The 22276-nt window shown below is 39.6% G+C and overlaps 2 protein-coding genes across 2 annotated transcripts in view; both read left to right on the top strand.

Annotated features, from left to right (window-relative positions):
• LOC129178849 (ras-specific guanine nucleotide-releasing factor 1-like) overlaps window positions 1–17383 on the top strand; it is a 33818-nt gene extending 16435 nt beyond the window's left edge. Inside the window, exons 12-27 of the mRNA XM_054771459.1 lie at window positions 593–735; window positions 903–985; window positions 1165–1413; window positions 5005–5378; window positions 6241–6357; window positions 9242–9412; window positions 9502–9608; window positions 9685–9797; window positions 10899–10959; window positions 11030–11136; window positions 11212–11296; window positions 11377–11574; window positions 11730–11809; window positions 11887–12004; window positions 12476–12544; window positions 13384–17383. Coding sequence (XP_054627434.1) covers window positions 593–735; window positions 903–985; window positions 1165–1413; window positions 5005–5378; window positions 6241–6357; window positions 9242–9412; window positions 9502–9608; window positions 9685–9797; window positions 10899–10959; window positions 11030–11136; window positions 11212–11296; window positions 11377–11574; window positions 11730–11809; window positions 11887–12004; window positions 12476–12544; window positions 13384–13476 — 2168 coding nt within the window. The 3' untranslated portion in view covers window positions 13477–17383. The remainder of the gene's footprint in view (window positions 1–592; window positions 736–902; window positions 986–1164; window positions 1414–5004; window positions 5379–6240; window positions 6358–9241; window positions 9413–9501; window positions 9609–9684; window positions 9798–10898; window positions 10960–11029; window positions 11137–11211; window positions 11297–11376; window positions 11575–11729; window positions 11810–11886; window positions 12005–12475; window positions 12545–13383) is intronic.
• LOC129178489 (pro-cathepsin H-like) lies at window positions 17190–21502 on the top strand. Its single transcript, XM_054770770.1, is given in 10 exon segments — window positions 17190–17210; window positions 18094–18196; window positions 18283–18353; window positions 19900–19929; window positions 20000–20023; window positions 20025–20069; window positions 20130–20137; window positions 21203–21283; window positions 21285–21332; window positions 21427–21502. Coding segments are annotated over 10 exon segments (507 nt in total).
• Window positions 21503–22276: the final 774 nt, after the last annotated feature.

Below are 22276 nucleotides of genomic sequence, written 5' to 3' on the forward strand. Positions count from 1 at the left end.
CTCAGTCAGGATATAACCAGCTCAGAATACAAAACTAACATTTAATATTTGTTTATGTAATCATATAAATTGATATACTGTATATTGCAGTGTATTATGTAGAAATCAAATCTTTTTTATTTCAATTTTTTGTTATTTTTACTGGGCAGCACAGTGGGATATAGTGATTAGCACGCCTGCCTCATAGTCAGGAAATTCAGGTTCGCTTTTTCCAATCGCTTTTGGAAAATCTAGAGCTGTCATATTCTCCTCCTGCCTATGTAGGTTTTCCAGCTTCCTCTCACATCCCAAAATCGTGCATTAAGGTCTAAATGGAGATTCTAAATTGTTCGAAGGGATGAATGTGAGTGTAAATGGTTGCTTGTCCATATTTGTCCTGTGATTGACTGGTGACAAGTCTCGAGTATACCCCACCAGCTGGGATAGGCTCCAGCTCACCCGCTACGTGATGAAGATGAGCAGTATAGAAAATGGATGTATGGGTTATGTTAGCCTAAATGTTCACTGTATAGGTGATGCACAAAGACCTGCTGGCAGTAAGGATTCAATCATTTATTTTATATGTGTTATTACAATCTTATTTATAATATAGCCAAAGGGGAGCGTAGTGGCCAGGACACAGAGCACCTGGACTTTAAAGTGATCGTGGAGCCAAAAGATGGGCAGCCTTACACAGTCATCCTGGTGGCTTCATCACGACAAGAGAAGTCCGCGTGGACGAGCGACATCAGCCAGGTAAAGACCAATAAATGTCATTGCAGGACGGTAAAGTGCTGATTTTACGAGATGGGGGAGTTGATGTTTATCCCTTGTATACTGTGTGAGGAGTGACTGAGGGGCTTTAGTTGATGATTGTGAACTCACTAACCCCTATAGTCTTCTCTCTTTTGTCTATCTTCTAGTGCATTGACAACATCCGCTGCAATGGTCTGATGATGAATGCCTTCGAGGAAAACAGTAAAGTCACAGTGCCGCAGATGATTAAGTGAGATTAAACACTAATGCGCCATGCATTATACATGCACAACAGATAAAATACAACATTACAGGAATATCTGAAACATGCATGAAGAGTGCATACATTTGGAATTTATGAACATCATCATCGATGTGACCCCTGACCACATCTCTTCTGGATGAATGCATCGTACTTTTCTCCTGCAGATCCGACACCAGCTTATACTGCGATGATGTCGACATCCGCTTCAGCAAGATGATGAACTCCTGCAAGGTGCTTCAGATCCGCTACGCCAGCGTGGAGCGTCTGCTGGAGAGGCTGACCGACTTGCGCTTCCTCTCCATTGACTTCCTGAACACCTTCCTCCACTCTTATCGGGTTTTCACCAGCGCGGCGGTCGTGCTGGACAAACTCATCACCATCTACAAGAAGCCGATCAGCGCCATCCCTGCACGGTGAGTAGTGTCTCAAAAATGAAGTTGTCAGTGCACAGCTTGGAAAGCAGTATAGATATTGTGGCACACATTAATGTCTAACAGCTGGCAACACTAGTGAGTACACCTCACAGTGAACATGTCTAAACTGTGTCCAAAGCGTCGATATTTAGTGTGAGCACCATTATTATCTAGAACTGCCTTAATCCTCTTGGGTGTAGAATTCACCAGAGCTGCACAGATTCTCACTGGAATCCTCTTTCACTCCTCTATGATGGCATCACTGGTAGAGCTGGTGGATGTTAAACATCTTTCGCTCCTCCCCCTTCCTTCCGCTTGAGGATGCCCCACAGGTGCTCAGTTGGATTCAGATCTGGAGGAGACAAATTTGGAAACTCCATCCTCTTCACTGTCAGCTTCTTAATCATCTTGGAGGTGCGTTTGGGATCGTTATTGTGTTGGAAAACTGCCATGCGACCCAGTTTTCCAAGGGAGGGGGTCAAGTTCTGCTTCACTATGCCACGGTGCTTGTTGTAATTCATGTTTGCAGCAATGAACCACAACTCCACAGTACCGGCAGCACTCGTGCATCGCCGGAATATGATGCTACTTTGGCCATACTTGACTGTAGGCAAGACACAGTTATCTTCATACTCATTTGTGTTGCCAGATATTTAGACATTAATGGCTGGGTCCTGCCTCATTTTCAGTTGATAATAAATCTTTACTGCTACGCATGCCGAGCACAGACTACTCTAAAGTATACCCAAGTTGTGTTGCCCCTTATCAAGATATATTGTATTAAAAATGTTTGCTGAAATTTTAGGTGTCTGTGAGATATTGAAGGTTAGTGACTGTCACAATAATGACAATAACAATACATATTATGTTATGATTGTTGCCTTTTGAGCCTCAGTGTTTATCTTTAAAAAGGTGCCTTTTGTTTATGTCATTGATTATTCATTCTGAATTACTCTATATTACAATCTACTCCATTAGACCAATCTTACTAATTAGCTTGATTTCCAAGTAATAACTTGTATCTGATTGAAATAATGTGTGGAGAGGTGTTTGATGCTTTATTAATGTGCTAATCCCAAGGTGTTGTATGAGTAATATCCTGAATGAGGGCTGAGCACCCCTAAAGGTAGAAATCCTAGATTCGCCCATCCATTTATGCCTGAATTTTTATCATTAATACGGGTGTCACAAGATCTTAAAACTTCCCGTTCAGGAAAAAAACTGTCTTGCGGCCACTAAGCCTGGGACGATCATAAATGAATGAATGAATCACATGATAAATGGAACAAAAATGAACTGGAATATTTTGCCGGCCGCAGTAGATTGCCATGTGCATGCGCGTCTGTTTTCCTCATCGCCTGCCTCCAAACAGGCAGTTCACTCTGTGCAATGTTTTCAACATCGGCATGAACAGAGTGAGCCCCTTTGTCAGTTATACAGCCTCTTTGTCTCGGTGGGTGGAGAAGGGGCCAGTAGCATACACACAGAGTGCAGGAGAGTGTAGCCTCGCGAGGAGCAACGCGAGGTAACGTAGTAGGAATTAAATTAGTAGATTGCAACTTGTTGTCATATATTTTTTTATATTTATTCATTGTACTTTCTCGTAGATCCCATCTCCTGTTTCGTCTTGCCTCGTGAACTAATTGTCTTGTGACACCCCTAATTATTAAGGTTCATTCTTCATTCCTGGATAAATGTTGTAGCAACATTTAAAAGAGACTCCTTTTCCCGGTTCTGCACTAAAATGTTTTTGGTTCTGCCTTCATCCTTTCCCAGCTTGTGGAAAAAAGGCGTAAAGTTTCAGAACTTTACATATTTTCTTCAGACAGTACACTGAAATTGTCCCTGCCGCCCCAAATATTGTATCTGTCCTATCACATTGGACTCAGTGTCCAGGTGAGGACATCACGCTCCACTGAAGCCACCCGCCTTTCCTTTTACACTCTTTTACTCCTCTTTCCACAAGTCTGGCCATCCCTCTCTCCGCTGCGCTGTCGCCATGACAACCCTTTACTTTGCTGCAGGACCCCACCCTCTCCTCATCCTCTCCCACCCTCGTACCCCCTTTCCTTCCCTCCCTCCACTCATTTGCAGCAGCTCCACGGTATTAAATGTTGATGGTTGTGTTTTCTACTCCATCATCCCCCTTTTTTGTCACCCTTTTCTCCTGCTTTCTTTATCCTTATTATATCTCCCGTCCATCCCCTCATCCCATCCTTTTTTAACAAATGACATGAGCAGCTAACAGCACAGTGGAGTGGCGGTAGCAGCGTACCATACACCCCCCCACACACACATACTTCCAGCAGCCTTCATTGTGAAGGAATCCATATCCACTATGTCACTGACTCCAGCCTATCTCTGTCCTCTTCTTCTTTCCTTCACTGCACCTCTCTCTCTCTCTCTCCCCTACCTTCTCTCTCTAACGGCGTCTCAGTGGGCCTCCCCCGGGCTGGTTGCTGTTGGCAGCACCCGTGCCTTCCAATGCTGTCACTTGACAGGCTATTTATAGGCCTTCAGAGGGGGTGGCTCTCAGTGCAAGGAGGATGCTGTCTTAAACAATGTCGCTTCAATAAAAAGAGGCTGGAGCTCCCAGGCTGCTCTGTTGTGTTCGATGTGTTCCCTCCACACACACACACACACTTTATACTCTGCCATATATGCATTTTTAATACAAATTATGAGTGGGTTTTTTTTTACACACAAATGCAGGTTTCAGCAAAACTTTTTGGCGTGGTAGAAGAAAGGACTACGAGTGAACACACTCATTTTTTAAACAGGCAAAATCCCTGCTTTCTAAATTAAAAATGCAATCACATAATCTGTTCCAGGATCAAATTTTTGCCAGCATAACACTATTAACTTTACAAACAGTGTTTAAAGTTGACATTCTTAGCTGTCATACAGGTGTAAAAGTAAGTTAACCACTGCTGAGAATAAAAGGTCATAACAGTGAAACGCTCATTGACAAAGGTGTACGGTAAGCCGAAGGTAATTTGTGTCACATATGCGCTTCTCACAACTCATTTTTTCAAGTGTAATAAGAAGTCAACCATTTCACCTTAACTTTGATAACAGGTGGCGGCGCACATGGTGACACCAGAGTCTTGCTGATTTTGTGTATGTAGTTTTTCCAAAATAGCGGTCGAATTATAAATTGTGTGACGTCATGAGTGTTGTTGGGTTTCACTGCATGCAGTATCAGTCACAAGTGCGGACACACCTTCTCATTCAGTCGCATGAGAAAGTGTGTCCAAACTTTTGAGTAGCACTGTATATGTAGAAGGTGGGTAAGGAATGGATGCAGGTCCAATTTGGTCATCAGTTTTATTTCTATATGGAGCAGGTGTAGAACCACAGTCATTAATACAGCAAAAAAAACAACTACGGAACCCCACATACACTTTGGTGTCGGAGGTAAGAAATATATATCTCTAAGGAACCTCCAACAGAACTGACTTGTGTGAATCTTATGGGGACGTTTACACCAATGAAAACAGATCTGTAGCATTTTATTTTGTACCACATTTATTCATTCATTCACATTATGTTTAAATGAGGATATTAAAGTGGGATTCCTCTTTGCTGCAGTTCTTTGGAGCTGTTCTTCGCTAGCAGCCAGAACAATAAACTCCTCTACGGCGAGCCGCCCACGTCTCCACGTGCCAGTCGCAAGTTCTCCTCCCCTCCCCCGCTCTCCATCACCAAGACGTCGTCACCCAATCGCCGCCGCAAGCTCTCGCTCAACATTCCCATCATCACAGGGGGCAAGGCTCTGGACCTGGCCGCGCTCAGCTGTTCCCCCAATGGCTATGCAAGCATGCACACCGCCATGTCCCCCTTCAGTAAGACCACCCTGGACATCAACAAGCTGTATGTGTCCAGCACCATGGCCAGCAAGATCCCAGATGATGGGGAAGCCAAAGCAGAGAGCAAGGCTGATGAGTCTGCCGCCAACAAGCAAGGTCAGGATGACGCTCACGTGTACCACTGCTCAGACTAATGGTCATGTCACATGTTTGCTTGATCACCTTGTTGCTAGGCAGAGTTCATAGAGCCCTAGCATAACTGCCCCATAGCCCAATGAAAACAATAGCATATGATCTGTCCACGCCCACTTGTCTGTTTGAAAAGCAACAGGAACAGGAAGTCAGACAAATGACTTCAAAGGTCAACGCTGTGCTGGAGGTCAAAGAACAGTACAATAAGTTTATTTACAGAAATATTATTTATGCAATTGAGTCACTGCTGTGTATTAGTTATAAACATTTGATCCAAATTATTCAAACCTTTTAATTTTATATACTTATATATATTATACTTATTATGGATGTATTTATTATTTAAATGTATAATGTGCATGGCTTTTTAACTAAAAATGACACAAAAAGTGATAAAGTGCTGTAAAAAGTTGTGTTAAAAGATAAAATTAATTAGAAATTAATTAAATAATTAATAAAAAATATATTAAAAGTAATTATTTTTGTAATTTTGACAAAAAGATAATATTTTTGTTCATTATATCCGTAGGCAATGTTGTAAATGTATATTTACACTCAATATGTTTTAGTAGCCATCATCCGTGAGAATTATGCAAAAGAGTGCATTTCCTCAAAACGATAGGGGACATGAATAATTTTGTAAATTGAAAAACAAATGAAAATGCCAAATATTTTCAAACAATGTCAACACAAATTCCAACACTTTCTTGGATCCTTTCCATCTGAAAGATGCACATTCAACGAATTAAAATTCACTCCAACTCAAAATTTGGCAAAAATTTAAGTTGCTAACTTAACATTGTCGTGTCCTCCTTTCTTTTTCCAGATCTGTCAGTGAGAGAGGAGTGTGACGAAGAACCAAGTCACAGTGACGAGGCGGAAGTGGAGATGTCTCCTCCCAAGTCGCCATCGACACCCAAGAACGTCAAGTCGAAAAACAGCGGTAGGTGTTTAAAGGTTCAGTTCAAGTCAGGTGGCTACATGTTAGTATTACTAGTGTCAAAAAAAGGTGAAGTGAATTAATTTGTTCCGTGGTCAAACTGTCGCCGCAACGAATGCTCACTGAGCTGTAGTCTCACCAGAGTTTGTGATGATGATGATTTCAAGTCCAAGTTTGACTTTGGAGCTTGTGCTATATGCACACCAGTTATAAAGTATCTATGTGTATGTGTGTGTGTGTATTGTACACCTGGATAGTAGCTGAGACTTTTTTTTTAAATGTGGAAAACGTCACATCTGACAAAACCAAATAAGGGCATGGGAAAGAAAAAAAACACACCCACAGCCTCTCAGACCTGCTGCTACCACGCAGAGAAGGGAGCATCCACCCTGTCGGTAGTCAGGCACAATTAATCCCCAGTGTGTTCTCCTCCCACGTTGTTGGATACAAGGGAAGCCAGTGCCGTGCGAGTGTAGGTGGAAGGAAACCTTGTACCTTAGCAACCATGTGCGTGTTCTTCTATACCGCCCCCGGTTCAATGGTGGAAGGCAGGGAGGAAGTGTGAGGGGGAGGCAAAGAGGCAAACACCGTCACTGACACGAGCTGCAGGACTCACCGATGCTACATGGAGGTCTGCTTTGGCTCAAGGCTGCCCTCCAATGGCCAACACTATCGTTTGGAAATGAAATGAAAAACGTATTCATATAACAACTTCATTTTTAAAAACTTTAAGAATGATTTGGAGTACATGAGAAAGTGAAAAAGAAAACATAGCACTCTTTGACCACGTGATAATGTATTAACATTGCCCCACACAACACAGAACCAATGTTGTAATAGCGGTAAGGAGAAAACTGCTCAGCCAGTGGCTTACACACCAATGGCTTAGTAGCAACATTTTAAAGCGCATGCAGTGGGAGATAAAGCTGCTCGATGCTGACCACCCATAATACTTGAAATTGTGGAGTTCATAAAAATCTAATCAGGAGGTTGCCTTCAGCCGCAGCTGTTAATGCCAATTTTTCATAAAGTAGAGACCCAGCTGGTTATTTGCTTTTATAGAGCACGCACGCCGCAAGAAAGACAAACCTCAACAAGGTGGTGAGCGTCATCACCTGTTATCAAAGTGAGTTATTGCTTTACACGTGGTTAACTTCTTTATGTGACAGTTTAAAAGTGAGATGCATGAGGCACATCTGCAACGCAAATCACCTTTGCTCTACGCCTTCATCATTAAAGTTAAAGAGTGTTTTATCTTAACTCATTCAATACCAAAGACGTATTTATACATTTTTATACACCCGAACGCCTGATCCCAAAGACTTATTGATACGTCTTTTATGTTTTTTTGTGCGAGAGGCAAAAAGAGGTGATGACGCAACTGCCGAGTCAAGTCACTTTTCAAGCAGTTTTAAGCCAGAAAAACGGCCACAAGGTCGGAGAACAGCATTTGGTAAGAGCTCGGCATGGCTCTTTCTCATGTAAAAGCACACTCGACAGCAAGGAGGACGTGGAAGAGCATGGAGAAGGTTACGCATTGTAGGGAAATTTGAATGCATGCACACACGCATGTGCACATGCGTGCACACACACAGTTTAGTTCCAAATGTGAAAATTGTAAATAGTTCACGGTGTTATATTTGCAAATACATTTTTAATTGTATGTAAAACAACCCTTTCTTGTGTTGTTTATGTTGTTGCATAGTTGTTTCGATATATGAGCTGTCACAAAAGCAAAAAATTCTGTCAAAGTGACAATCATGCTTGAAATGCACATGCATCCATCCATCTTCTATGCCGTGTCTATCCTCACCAGGGTTGCGGGTATGCTGGAACCTATCCCAGCTGAGTTCGGGCGAGAGGCGGGGTACACCCTGGACTGGTCGCCAGCCAATCGCAGGGCACATATTATCAAACAATCATTTACACTCATACTTCGCCAATGAACCTAATATGCATGTTTTTGGAGTATGGAGTATCCGGAGAAAACCGGGAGAACATGCAAACTCCACACAACAGTGTGTATTTACACCAGTGATAGACATATAGACTGCATATATAACATATGTGTGGAGGTTATAAAACACATTACACAAGACATAAGACAAGTAACAAATGGAAGGTAGGTTTTGTGCGATGTCAAGCGATTTGACAGAATGTGAAGTGGACTGCATCCTAACAAAATACTATCAATAAATATAAGGGGGTGGGGGAAACAAGTTAATGATACGTAGTAGTCAAATAGATGTGCTGTATTGTAGTGCGAAAGAATAAAATATAAAAAATAAAAAAAATATTGCACTTATGTGTATATAATAATAATTTTTTAAAAATTTGCTATTTTTGTTGTCATCGTTATATTTGTCCAAACAAACGTACATTTAGTTGTATTGGCATTAAAATGAACAAGAAAATGAAGAAACAAGGGTGGTCTAATCATTTTTTCCATGACTATCCTTTCACAAAAAGCTGTTTTTCTCCCTTTTCTCCCTTCCCTTTTGTTGGGGACTGTTATTTTCCTGAAACTTAGCTACAGTATGTTCTACTGTTTACTATTAAAGAATGGGAGTCTAATCTTTCCTTTGGCAGGTTCCATGTTTATATGAGCCATAGAACACAATATTCTGTGTGCCTTGAAAAATCACTCAAAGTCGTCTAAAATGTCCGATACTGAATTGGTTGAATTTTGAAAAATGGCTGGGATTGAATGTGTTAATAATAACAGTGCTTACCTTCTTTTTGTACTTGTTTGGCAGTTTGGAATGTAAAACATTGCCTGTACAGTTTGACCCTGGAACGGACTATTTATATTTTTTTTATTTCCTGTGGGGCTAATCCACTAAAAGTGGATAAGCTTTAACTCTAAATTCTGTTTTCGCCTTGGCAGAGTTCTCGCTGTTCTCGTTCAACAATAGCATGGTGGTGTCATCTTGCCGGGAGATGGACAATAGCCGCAGCGCCCTCTCGGCGGCCTCGGCCTTTGCCATCGCCACAGCCGGTGCAAACGAAGGCACGCCAACTAAGGAGAAGTACCGCCGCATGTCCCTCGCCAGCACGGGTCAGTTTATTCGTAATCTACTGAAATGAAAATGTCCTGAATGCTGTTGAGATCTATGCTTGATCTAATGAGATCCAATATGGTGGCAGGCTTTCCTACTGATCAGAGGAATGGCGACAAAGAATTTGTCATCAGAAGAGCCGCCACCAACCGAGTGCTTAATGTTTTGCGTCACTGGGTTTCCAAACACTCCCAGGTACACCTTTTCTACCTTTTCGTTATATTTTTTAAACATAATCAAATTCAGCAGTGTCACGGTTACTGATCTGCAGGACTTTGAGTTGAACTCAGAGCTGAAGATGAGGGTGATTGGCTTTCTTGAGGAGGTGATGCATGACCCAGAGCTCCTTACACAGGAGAGAAAGGCTGCTGCTAACATTATTAGGTGGGTTTACCGCTTTCATCACTTGAGCGCACACAGTCGTATGACACACCTTTTTTTTTCCAAAAAACAATGTTTTCTAGGTTTTCTGGGAATTTTCTAACTCACGGGAATGACCTGTAATAAACAAAAATAATGTAACCTAAAACAAAAACAACAACAAAAAATATAATGCACCATAATCCATCCATCCTTTTTCTATGCCGCTTATCCTCCATGCTGGAGCCTATCCCAGCTGACTTTGGGCGAGAGGCGGGGTACACCCGGGACTGGTCGCCAGCCAATCGCATGGCACATACAGACAAACAACCATTCACACTCACATTCATACCTATGGACAATTTAGAGTCGCCAATGATCCTGACATACATGTTTTTGGAATGTGGGAGGAAACCGGAGTACCCGGAAAAAACCCACGCACGCACGGGAAGAACACGCAAACTCCACACAGAGATGCCCAAGCGGAGGTTCGAACCCAGGTCTTCCCGATCTCCTGACTGTGTGGCCAACATGCTAACCACTCGGCCACCGTGTTGCCCAATGCACCATAATGATGGTTAAAATAATGAATATTTTATACTGGTCAATGTTACATTATTATGTTTTTATTCCATGTTTTTCCAAAAGTTGTTTGTCGTTCAGTGTAAACATTTGCTAAGTACTATATACACAATGTCAGTACCGTACATGTACATGTACAGTCCCTCAGCACTTCGCTCTTCGAATTTTGTGGCTTCACTCTATCAAGATTTTTAAAAAAGATATCAATAATTAAATTGTGCTGTTACATAATTGAATATGGTCTATTAGTGGTAAAAAATATCCATATTTAACCAAGTGTTTTTTTGTAAGGTTTTGTTTTTGCCTAAATTAAGCATTTTCAAGCATAGAAACTGCTACTGAAATTGGCTCCAAAACAGCACTATCAGGAGTTTTAGTGCTAATTCATTTCACCACTGATGACAAACGTTTTTTTACTAAAGTGCCATCTGTTGGATTGGTTCGGTTAGTTTGGTTAGTATTCTGGTGGGAAGAAAGTGGCGCAGCAGGCTACGCCAAAGTCTGTTACCAAAACAACGAGACACCGTCTTTCTTTGCTTGCAGGACTCTCACACAGGAGGACCCTGGAGACAACCAGCTCACCCTGGAGGAACTCGCTCACATGGTGAGAGGAAACAACGATTACATTACTGCATGGTTTGGGCCTGTGTTCTAATATTGAATGTGTGTTTAAGGCGTTGGAGGAATGCAGGAATGAGCCCTTTGAGAACCACTCTGCCTTGGAGATAGCTGAGCAGCTCACTCTGCTAGATCACCTGGTCTTCAAGGTCATACCTTACGAGTAAGTGCAGCAGTAGTGAAACATGGTGTCATTGTAAAGACAAGGCGTAATGATAAAACGTTGATCTTTTCCCAGGGAGTTCTTTGGTCAAGGCTGGATGAAGAACGACAAGAACGAGAGAACTCCGTACATCATGAAGACAACCAAGCATTTCAACGATGTACGCTTGCCGAATTTAAAGCAATGATGAGCGAACTCTTAGATAAAAAGACGACCGTGCATGTTCTTTGTTTTAATCAGATCAGCAACAGGATCGCCACAGAGATCTTGCAGTGGGATGATGTCAACATGCGCGTGGCGGTCATCGAGAAGTGGGTGGCGGCGGCCGACATCTGCCGCTGCCTCCACAACTACAACGCTGTGCTGGAGATCACGTCTTCGCTCAACCGCAGTTCCATCTTCCGCCTCAAGAGGACCTGGCTGAAAGTCTCCAAGCAGGTAGCGGAAACATACCAATGGGATGCACGGGTCTCATAGTTTGTGTGCAAAGCAACCATCTGAGGTAGTTTTAACTAATTGAGTAGTCAGCTTTCAGCAGCTTTATGGTCTCCATTAGTTTGTGTTGTGGCTTAAAGTGTGTTCTCTTTTTGTAGACTAAGACTGTAATTGACAAGTTGCAGAAGTTAGTGTCATCAGAGGGTCGCTTCAAGAACCTGAGAGAAGCTCTGAAGAAGTAAGTCACCTAACGGTTGTCTTCTTTTCTTCTTGCCAAGTGTTTAATTTGAACAATTATATTCCTGTGTCCTCAAGCTGTGATCCCCCCTGTGTTCCCTACTTGGGAATGTATCTGACTGACCTGGCCTTCATTGAGGAAGGAACACCCAACTACACTGAGGACAACCTGGTTAACTTTTCCAAGATGAGAATGGTAAAAAAAAAAAAATCCTGCTATTTAAAAGACGAGGGCAAACCTCATTTGCTTGCTTTTATGTCTCCAAAAGTGTCCAAGAAGACCAGAAAAAGTCACTGCATTTGTCGCTAGTCGCCTTTTTGGAAAACATAATCCAGGGGGATCTGACAACTTGCTAATTATAGTGACAAAGTCGCTCAGTTGTTAACACTGATCCTTCCTGCTACATCTTCTTATTCTGTGGCAGACCGGGTGCATTTATGCTGCGTTAAGAAGCAGTGTTACAATGCCGTGTACTTTACAGAGTTAGAAGGACACGCTGCATTCACAGACACTCCCATTAATTATGTGTTTATGAACGAGGGCGAAGAGGTAGCGCCAAATCTATGTGTGGCGGTACGCCACAAATGAATGAATGTAGGGGAAACACTGAATGACCGTATGGGAAACACTGAATGACCGTATTCATCATTTCATGTTTGTCCTCAGATATCTCACATAATCCGAGAAATTCGGCAGTTCCAGCAAACAGCTTACAAGATCGACTCTCAACCAAAGGTATTGTTTTTGTCTGCAGTGCATTGATGACAAACGTAATACACGTTCGCGCTGTGTCATAATCACATGTAGTGTTCACGTTAAACGGACCCAAATGCCTGAAAGACAACACGGACGTAAACTGAATAGTTTTATTACTGGCGAACTGCATCAATTATGAATGAAGACGGAAGGATTGATACTTCCTATTCAAGTTCAAATTCAATTAAATTGACGTAATGAAAAGCAAGGAATACCATAGACGGAGACAACATTTTTGGAGTATAAATCAATCAATACTAATAATAATAAATAAAATTATTTATACTTGTAGTTATACTATTACATTACTATTACTATGTTACTATTTCATTTTATTATTATTTTCTTTTGTCCAACTATAACTAACAAGAAAAAAACATTAAATCTATAGAAAGTTTCAGTGTTTCTATAGAAATAAATCAGACTGTGTGGTATTAAAATTATTAAAGATGTAAGAAAAAAAAATATATATATATATATATATATATATATATTTCTTGATTATCTACCTTATTATTTCATTTGACTAGAGATATCTAGATATAAAAAGTCTCAACGAACCACGAATTCTCCACACTTAACTTAAAAATTAAAATGAACATGCTAATAAATAAAAATTTTGAAGAAAACAGTTTTGTGTCAACATAGCCCCCCGCACACCGACTAATCAACAGCAGCGTGAGGTAAATCAACATCAAGTGTAAAAGTAGAGCTTTAAACTCAATCAAATCAATATGTGTCTGTGCTCATTGTGCCATGACATGTCATTGCAATCAACTAACATAAATTCCACATTTTTCATGTTGGTGTTGTGGCAGGTGGCAAAGTACTTGCTGGACAACAGCTCGGTGCTGGACGAGGAGAGTCTGTATGAAGCATCTCTGAGAATTGAACCCAAAACGTCATCATGAAGAGGCTCTATCACCCTTGCTTGACTTTCGTATGAAGTGTACAGCGTCATTATGTTATATTTTAATGTACATACACTATTATTTGTAGTAGACAACATAGGCCGTGCCCTTCTAGGTTGTTCTCCTCATTGACTTGTGTCAAACAGAGACTGAAGCCCAGAGAGCTTTTATTCATATAGTTTGCAGAGTATATGTTATTTATGGTGTCAAAGTACACTTGTATTATTATTTCCAAGCACAGAAGAAACAGATGAGGGAGTATATTGTGGTGTTTCACATATCTTCAAGAGAATGTGCATTATATAAAATAAACTCTCATTTAAGAGAGCACGATTAAACACAAACTTCCACTTTCCAGCTCAGAAGTTGAATCAAAGATTTGGACTGTGTAAACATGCAGTCATTCGCCTTTAAGTTCCCGTGTCAACGTTTTGCCTTAAAAGTATAGCGGCCTTTAGTGTCCTCTTGATAATTGCATGATCATTTATCTAGAGCTGATTTCGATTCAGTACAGACATGCCAGACTTACTATGAAGAGGCTAAATGTTACAAAAGGAGTTACCGTATATTCTCAAAGTCCCCCCCACTTTAATAGACGCCATGCCCCAGTTGATTACCAGGAGTATTGTTTACTTAAATACAATAATCCCTCGTTTATCACGGTTAATTGGTTCCAGACCCAACCGTGATTTCTGCAAAGTAGGATTTCTTATTTATAAATGGAATATTTTCGTAGTGCGACCTTCTACATACATTTTTTTAGCATTATTAGAGCCCTCTAGACATGAAATAACAGCCCCATAATCACTTGCACACTTTATTACCCAATATAGAAAATAATAATAGAAAAAAAAAAACATCTTAGACATAAATAAGACATAACTTAGACTCACACATTGACAGCGTACTTCTATTGATAAGGCTGTTGTCTCATCAATGTAACATTACTGACACCTACTGACCAGTGTGGCATTACTACTGTTATGCTGCTGTTTGTGGTTAACTCATTCAATGCCAGACATTTTTCAAAAGACAACCCTTTCAGTATCTGCCATTTTAGACGATTTTGACAGATTTTTCAAGGCACACAGAATATTGTGTTCTACGGCTATATAGACATGGAACCTACCAAAAGAAAGATGAGATTTTCATCAGAAAAAAAAGTTAGTTTTTCTACGTTTTTCTGTTCTTTAGTAATCAGCAGTAGAACATAGGTAAGTTTCAGGAAAATATCAGTTCCCGACAAGTAAAGAGAGAAAAACAGCTTTTTGTGAAAAGATACATTTCAAGCATAACTTTCACTTTGTCACAATTTGTTTTGTTTTTGTGACAGCTCAAATATCTAAACAACTACTGTATACCACAACATAACACGAAAAAACATTATTTTACACCAAAACAACAATTTAATTACAAATATGACACCATGAACTATTTACAAATTTAAAAATTTTGAACTAAACTGTGTGTGTGCGTGTGCATTAAACGTTCCCTACAATGGGTAACCTTCTGCACGCCACACTCCTCTATGCTCTTTCACTTCCTCCTTGCTGTTGAGTGTGTTAATACATGGAAGTGATCCATGCCGAGCTCTTATCAAATGCACTTCTTCCACCTTGTGGCCGTTTTTATGACTTAAAACTGCAGTGACAGTGACATCTATTAGTGTGCAGTTGCGTCATCACCTTTTTGCCAAAAAAAACGTAAAATAAGTATAAATACATCTTTGGTATTGAATGAGTTAAGGAGAGACTCAGGTCCCCGATGCACGATGGCTTTATTAACAAGCAGAGAACACATATACAGTGAACGTTCACACAGGAGCTGCTGTCGGCCCCAACGCACGCCAGTCACTACACCCTTCCTACTGCTAACACTCAACTCAAACACTGACAACTCTTGGTAGTTGACATCACACACAGCTCACTTTCCAGACCCCGCTCCTTAAAGGCGTACACAACAAGTCACAGATATTACACTACATATCACATGTTCTGAATGCCTTATATTTGTATTTTTGTTCATTTAGCAATTTTTATTCTTGAATTTTTATGCTTGAAAATGCTTAATTTAGGCCAATAAATAAATATTCCTAAAAAAAAAAAAAAAAATAGGCAGTATTCAACCAGGAAAGTGCGATCATTAATTTAAAAAAAAAAAACGCGATAGAGTGAGGGCTTGATGTTTGAACCGCGATGTAGCGAGGGACGACTGTGCTGTATGCTTTCAGCTAGTGCCTACTGTACTACTCTAATAGACAGTAGGGGGCACTCTTACTCCCCTTCTTTCAACAAATACTGTAAATGCCTCTCCCCAAACTAATGCTTCCCTTTTCCTGTCAGGAAAAAGTGGATAGTCGCTGTTACTACTTCAGTTCATAGTTCATGGCTGTTGTTCACATACGGACATCTAAGAGTATACTGCTGGCCGCATTTGAACTCCGCTGCTAACCAAAACAGCAGCACCTACCGAGGCATGTAAACGTTATCTGTGTGGAGTCTTGCCATATGTTGTGAAGGAGTTACCTGGGCAGATTTAAGATAACCTTAAGCCACAGCATGTGGAGACAGCGTATTTTGGTCGCCCCATAATGTTGTGTGCGTCCGTGGGTATGTCACAGGGAGCTAAAAGCCTTATTAGTTCCAACCAGTCTGCTTCTGCTCTTACCGTTTTTGCATATTGTGTCATGAAAAGCACCATGGAATGCAACATGGGTTTTTACAATCTTTCCGTCAAACTCACCCATCAAAGAGGGAGCGGACAGGATCAATCATTTGATTGGTTGAACTATAACGTAAACTACAATGTAATTTGTAATCTTGGCCTAAATAACCCACTCTACCATCATCTGCAGTTGAGTAAATAAACAATGAAAGGGGTAAATATGGTAAATAGATGCCACACCTCAAACTGACGCCTCATTTGATCACCTCAGGTAAAAAATAGCATTGTGTTGGCATGACCTGGTACCAGCATGTGTCGCTGTGGACATCATTATCGTGGCATCTGTAAAGCTGAAGTTTATCATGGAGTTTAAAGAAGGTGCATTCTGGAGCAAAGGTTGCATCAGAATACAAAAAAACAAGTAGATTTATTTTGAACTAATATTTAAAAACTATTATATGTATATATAATATATATGTTTTTATATATATATATGAATAAAAGCCTTCCCTTGAAAAAAATACCTTGCCCTAAACAGACACTAGGCGATATACGAGGAAATATTGTAAATATTCTCGGTTGTTGGAAGTAAATCAAATGGAGGATGGTGGGATGTTTCATGTAGCCACACAATGAGACACTTTGGCTCAAAGTTTTGGATTTTAGGATGAACTTTGTACGTAATGCAATGTATGTAGCAAGTAAATAATTCCCAGCTTCTATACTCTTTACGGATGATGACCCTTTTTGGCCAGTGTATCATAGTTTTGCCTTAATCATGAAAACGGATTATTATCTACGCCACAAAAGTATGTATACTATTTTGTTGTACGATTTTGCCAATGAAGCAGATGTATGTTTTCCCTTGTACAGCATAACCCTGGAAATGCTGTAGAACTCCTCTGCGTATGATACTTCTAAGTGTAACACATTGACTTTTAGCAGGACCTATATACCTGTACTACTATTGTGCTTATTCTTGGGATATTTCTATATATGTATTTTTACAGGCTTTGTATAGAAGAGCACCTAAAGCTTAAGTGGCAGGCATGTACCACTTTGTTCCAAATGTATCTATCTAGCACAGCTGGTGTAAAAAAAAGGCACATGAGATGTTGAGCAAGTGAGCAATATGCAGCGCTATGACCATTGTGTGTCCACGGCTTGAGTCGTATTTGCAGTTTTTTGCAGGAAAAAAGGTGTATTCTTTCCTGATTACCTCTTGTTAATAAATCTCTTCTTTCTCAGGGGGAGAAGTGTTTTGTGTTTCTCACAATGAGGCTGGAGGGAGGTCAAAGGTCAACATAAGGGCGTGAGCAAGGGCGGGAGGGAGGCTTGTTGTCTCATGTGACGCTTGCACGGCTCCTTGGAGGCTGTGAAGGAGAGCACGGCGCTCGTGCTGGTAACGTTGTTTGTTGCTTTTGTTTAAACACAAGAGTTAACTTTACTAAAAGGTTTTAAGAATTTTTTTACTTAAAGAATTATTTTAAGTAAAAAAATGTGTAGTTCAAATGTGAGTTTTTAAAATTATATTTTTTATGTAAAATATATATTTTTAACTATGTTTAACTATGTTTAATATAAATATAACTACTTCAATTTAAATGTTAACATTATTAAAAGTAAAAAAATAATTCAATTGTTAATTTTATTAAATTATTTATATATATATATATATATATATATATATTTAAATAAATTTAAAATGACATAATTTAACCATTAATGACATTTGCACATTGTATATTATTAAATTATTATTGTTAATTAAAATAATTGAATAATATCTAATTTTCAATTAATTACAGTCTAACTTTTTCCTGATAATCATTACCTTCCTTGTTAATTGGAACACAACGCTAGTGGTGGCTTAAGACTGATGTACAGTTCTGTTCATAACATTATTTGTCAAACCAAGTGTTCTGTGTAGATCTTCTCTATATATTCTTGTAGCACAACAAAGTCTACGACAGCGAGGAATACTTCCATCGCCTCCGCATCTTTAAAAAAAATAAGATAGTGGATGGCCATAATGCTGAGAGTCACACCTTCACAAGTACAGTCAAGTAAACCAGCAGCTTGCTTAAATGAGTCACTGGATAAAGTTATGAAGGCCCCGCATTCTCACTGTTCATTTTTTAGTGGACCTGAATCAGTTTTCAGACATGACATTTGAAGAATTCAGGAAATTCTTCCTGCTACAGGAGCCTCAGGTATGACACATCGGATGCTGGGATTGATTTGATGTAGACTCAGTGTTACGAGAAAATCACTTACGGAATGTATTGCAGGACTGCAGGAAGTTGTGGACAGGAAGGCCAAAGGCAACTGTGTGACTCCTGTATAAAGAACCAGGTACTCCAAGATGGAGCTGACTGGCCAAAGACTAGCCACAGCAGCTTCAAATTCAGGAAAACAAAACAAAAACCCTGTCTTTTAAAACTGCTAAGATAACTTCAGGCACATGTTGAAGGCAAAATTGGTCAATATTTAGGTCCTCCGATGAGAGCGGAGACCAAATGGAATCATTACTCATAAAGAAGCTTGCTGAAGCCTGCTTTTGTAGGCAAGTGTAAACTTAAATAAGCTTCCATTCACGTCCACTGTGTATCTTTATCGTTAATTTACATGGTTTTAGTTATTACATTTTTTTTCAGGTTTGGGTTGCAGTAAAGAACCATTTTTTTAAATTTAGGTCTTCCTCTTAAAAAGTATTACTTAAACCCTGCTATGATCAACATACTGCAATGTTTTAGGTCACTTGAAAACATGTATAGGCGTATTAGGGCCACATTGAAAAAAAAATGGACATTTCGAAAATAAAGTTGTATGTCTGTCGTAATGCCTGTAACATAAAGTTACGAGTTTATTCTCGTAAATTTAAATTGAATATCTTATATTTGTATACTGTATACATATATCTTGTATAATGTATCACATAGCCATTTTTATGCTTGAAAATGCTTAATTTAGGCAAAAAATACATAAAATGCGCTTAAATATGTATTTTTAAAAATTAATAATAGCCAATATTCAACCATGAAACAGCATGCTTTATTAATTAATATAATTTTGAAAATCCATAAAGAGAGTTAAGCCGCAAAATTCGAAGGAAGAAGTGGTGAGGAATTACTGTATTGTCATGTCATTAGGCCACTATTTTGCTTGTACATAATAAGGACATACTGCACGTGGGCCCACCACAATCCTCAGTTGCTTCTATAGATGCACTATGGAAAGTGTCCTTACCGCCTCTATCATTGTTTGTTACGATAACTGTACAACACGTGATAGGAAGGCACTCCAGCGGGTGATCAAGACCTCACAGCACATTGTTGGGGCAGCCCTCCCCTCACTGCAAGACATTTATAAATCTCACGTCCTAGGAAGAACAAACAACCTCATCAAGGACAGCACAGCTCCATAACACTCATTATTCACACTCCTATCGTCAGGCAAACGCTACAGTCCAGGACCACATGGCTGGCGAACAGCTTTTACCCACAGGCCATCAGGCTTCTCAACAAAGCACTCACACACATGCACACACTCATAACACTTAATTTATTTATTGGTATTAATGTCTCTTCTGTTTTGTTGCTTAATTTTTTGGTATTAATGTTTCTTTGTTCTTATTCATTTTCTTGTGTTTTCTTTTTTGGGGGGGGGGAGATTTAACAGAACAAGAATTTCATTGCATAGTATAACTACCTGTTTTACTGTGCATATGACAAAAAAACTCTTGAATCTTGAATCATGACAGAGGAGGACTACCCTTTTTAAGTCTATGTATGGGTTTATCATTAGTTTTATTACAATTCAAAGTTTTGTTAATGACATTTTGTCTTATTTTCCTTAGGATGACACTTGCCACTTCCATCCGGCCGCTCGCCGACGCTTTTGTCCAAGATGTGGTCAACATTACGAGTGTGAGTTGTTTTATTGTTGTTTATTGTCAATAATGGTGTTAAGGGTGCACAATTCACCAGGAGCGATTGTGGATGGTTATGCAATTAAATAAGGCACTCGATGCAAACAACTTTCCATTTCTTCTCCAATGAATGCATTGCAGTTTCATACAGTCACCCGGTGAATGCTCCATTGATGCAAATAACCGCTGGGAACATTAACATTAACAGCTGCGGCTGCAGTCAACATCCTGATATATTATCTATTGCCACAAGATGGCAGTAGCTGCATTTAAAGTATGTAGTAGTAGTAGTACTTTATTAATCCCACAGCAGGGAAATTCATCTGTTACAGCAGCAAGCAAGATACACAAGTATGTACACAAGTAAAGAATGCATAATCATAGACAATGCATGCAATGAATAGACATAGTGAATACAAAATGGTTATAATGTATAGTATAATACATGTATAAGTATAATGAGTGGTCAGCATCCTGCAGCCTTATCTACCTCTGCATGGGCTTTAAAATGTTGCTACTCAGCTGTTGGTGTATTACACTTGCCGTACTGTTGTTTACAATGAACTCACCAGCAGTATTGATGCTGATTGAAAAGCTAGCTTTGACAACAGAACAGCCCATCTTCAATTCATTTGTTGCCGCTTAAGTAATTAAAAGCCCTTCCTATAAGTAGAGCATTTGCAGGAATTGCATTTTCATTGTTAAATTGTTCAATGTTAATACAATTGATGTATAATTATCATAAATATGTGCATTATTGTGAAGACTCGCTTTTAAACCAATGTCACAGTGTCTTGTCACATGGGCCTCCCTCTCAGCAGCCTTTTACTTGATTTAAGTAATGTTCTCATGCCTCATTTGTTATGGTGCTGCTGATATTATAGTGCTGCTGGGTAGGTGGCCACTTCCCACAGATATCGTCTCTTGTTTCAAGCCTAAAAACTGGCCATATTAACATAAAATGTTACAGAATTATAGCCATGGCTAATGTTGTAGAACTGATTAGGTAAAATGGGTTAGTTGAGTTGTATTCATTAATGGAGTAACTTTCCTGCACGAAGTCATATGCAAGTAAAAATTTTATCGAACATGAAAATGCATTTCTTAATCTAAAAGCATTTATCTTCTAAGTACTCTGTGCGAGAACACAGCCAACACGGTGAATTACGCCGTCCTGGCCGTGGGTTACAACGTTGACGACAACAACGCAACAATATTGGATTGTGAAGAACTCATGAGGCGCCGCCTGGGGAATGGATGGGTAAATATAGTCAGCGATGGTGTTTATTTAAGCTCCATAACTTGATTCTGTACTCTAGGGTCACGGATGGTTGTCTTGTCTTTTATTTCCTCAGATATTTTATGATTGAGCGAGGAAAAAACATGTGCTGACTGGCGGCCAGCGCTTCCTACTCACTTCTTGTGGTTTGAAAGGTTACATGGAGTTATTTGGTGCAGAAATGATCCACAACACCATAAAAGACATGCAATAGGAAAACGCTGCAAAATAAAAATGCTGCAAACGCCAAAAAACACAGAACCCCTCAAAACAACTGCATGAGAGACATACTGCAAGTCCACCACAAAAAAAGAAGTTAACCAGGCTACCATGGGGGCCAGACTTGAGGGATATCGTCCGTGTTTGGCACATTTGGACATTGCTGTGTGTTTTCCCCTGTTGCCCGCCTCGCTTATTGTTATGTAATGTGTAATGTAGAGAAATAAGCAAGTATGAATGTGTGCTGTAATGGATTGAGTGTGTAAAAGCTCATGTAACACTGAAGTTTTATTGTGGCTTATCCCACAGGCCAGCTGCCATGATAAATTTGTCTTTTTTATGGAATTTTGCATTTTAAGGCTCTAAAATCTTTATATGTGAGATGCCTTTCTGCGTTATGGTATCATCACACAAGCGTGAGTTCACAATGATATGCACAATGGCAGACCCTTAATTCTGTGTACTACTTCAAAACTAAATTGTCTTTGAGTCCAATTGCTACTAATGTTGTTGCTCTATATATTTAAAACATTTGTCTATTTCTGGTATTTTTCCCAAATATAAAAAATATTAAATAAAATCTATTTGAATATACAGTAAACATGCATATAATAGGCAATGTCATAAATAATGTATACAGATAATTTACAAATATATTTGTGCAAGTCGAAATTTTACCTGAGCCTCCCATTCTGTAAAATATTTTA

Source organism: Dunckerocampus dactyliophorus, chromosome 3, assembly GCF_027744805.1.
Source record: "Dunckerocampus dactyliophorus isolate RoL2022-P2 chromosome 3, RoL_Ddac_1.1, whole genome shotgun sequence".
Lineage (NCBI taxonomy): Eukaryota > Metazoa > Chordata > Actinopteri > Syngnathiformes > Syngnathidae > Dunckerocampus > Dunckerocampus dactyliophorus.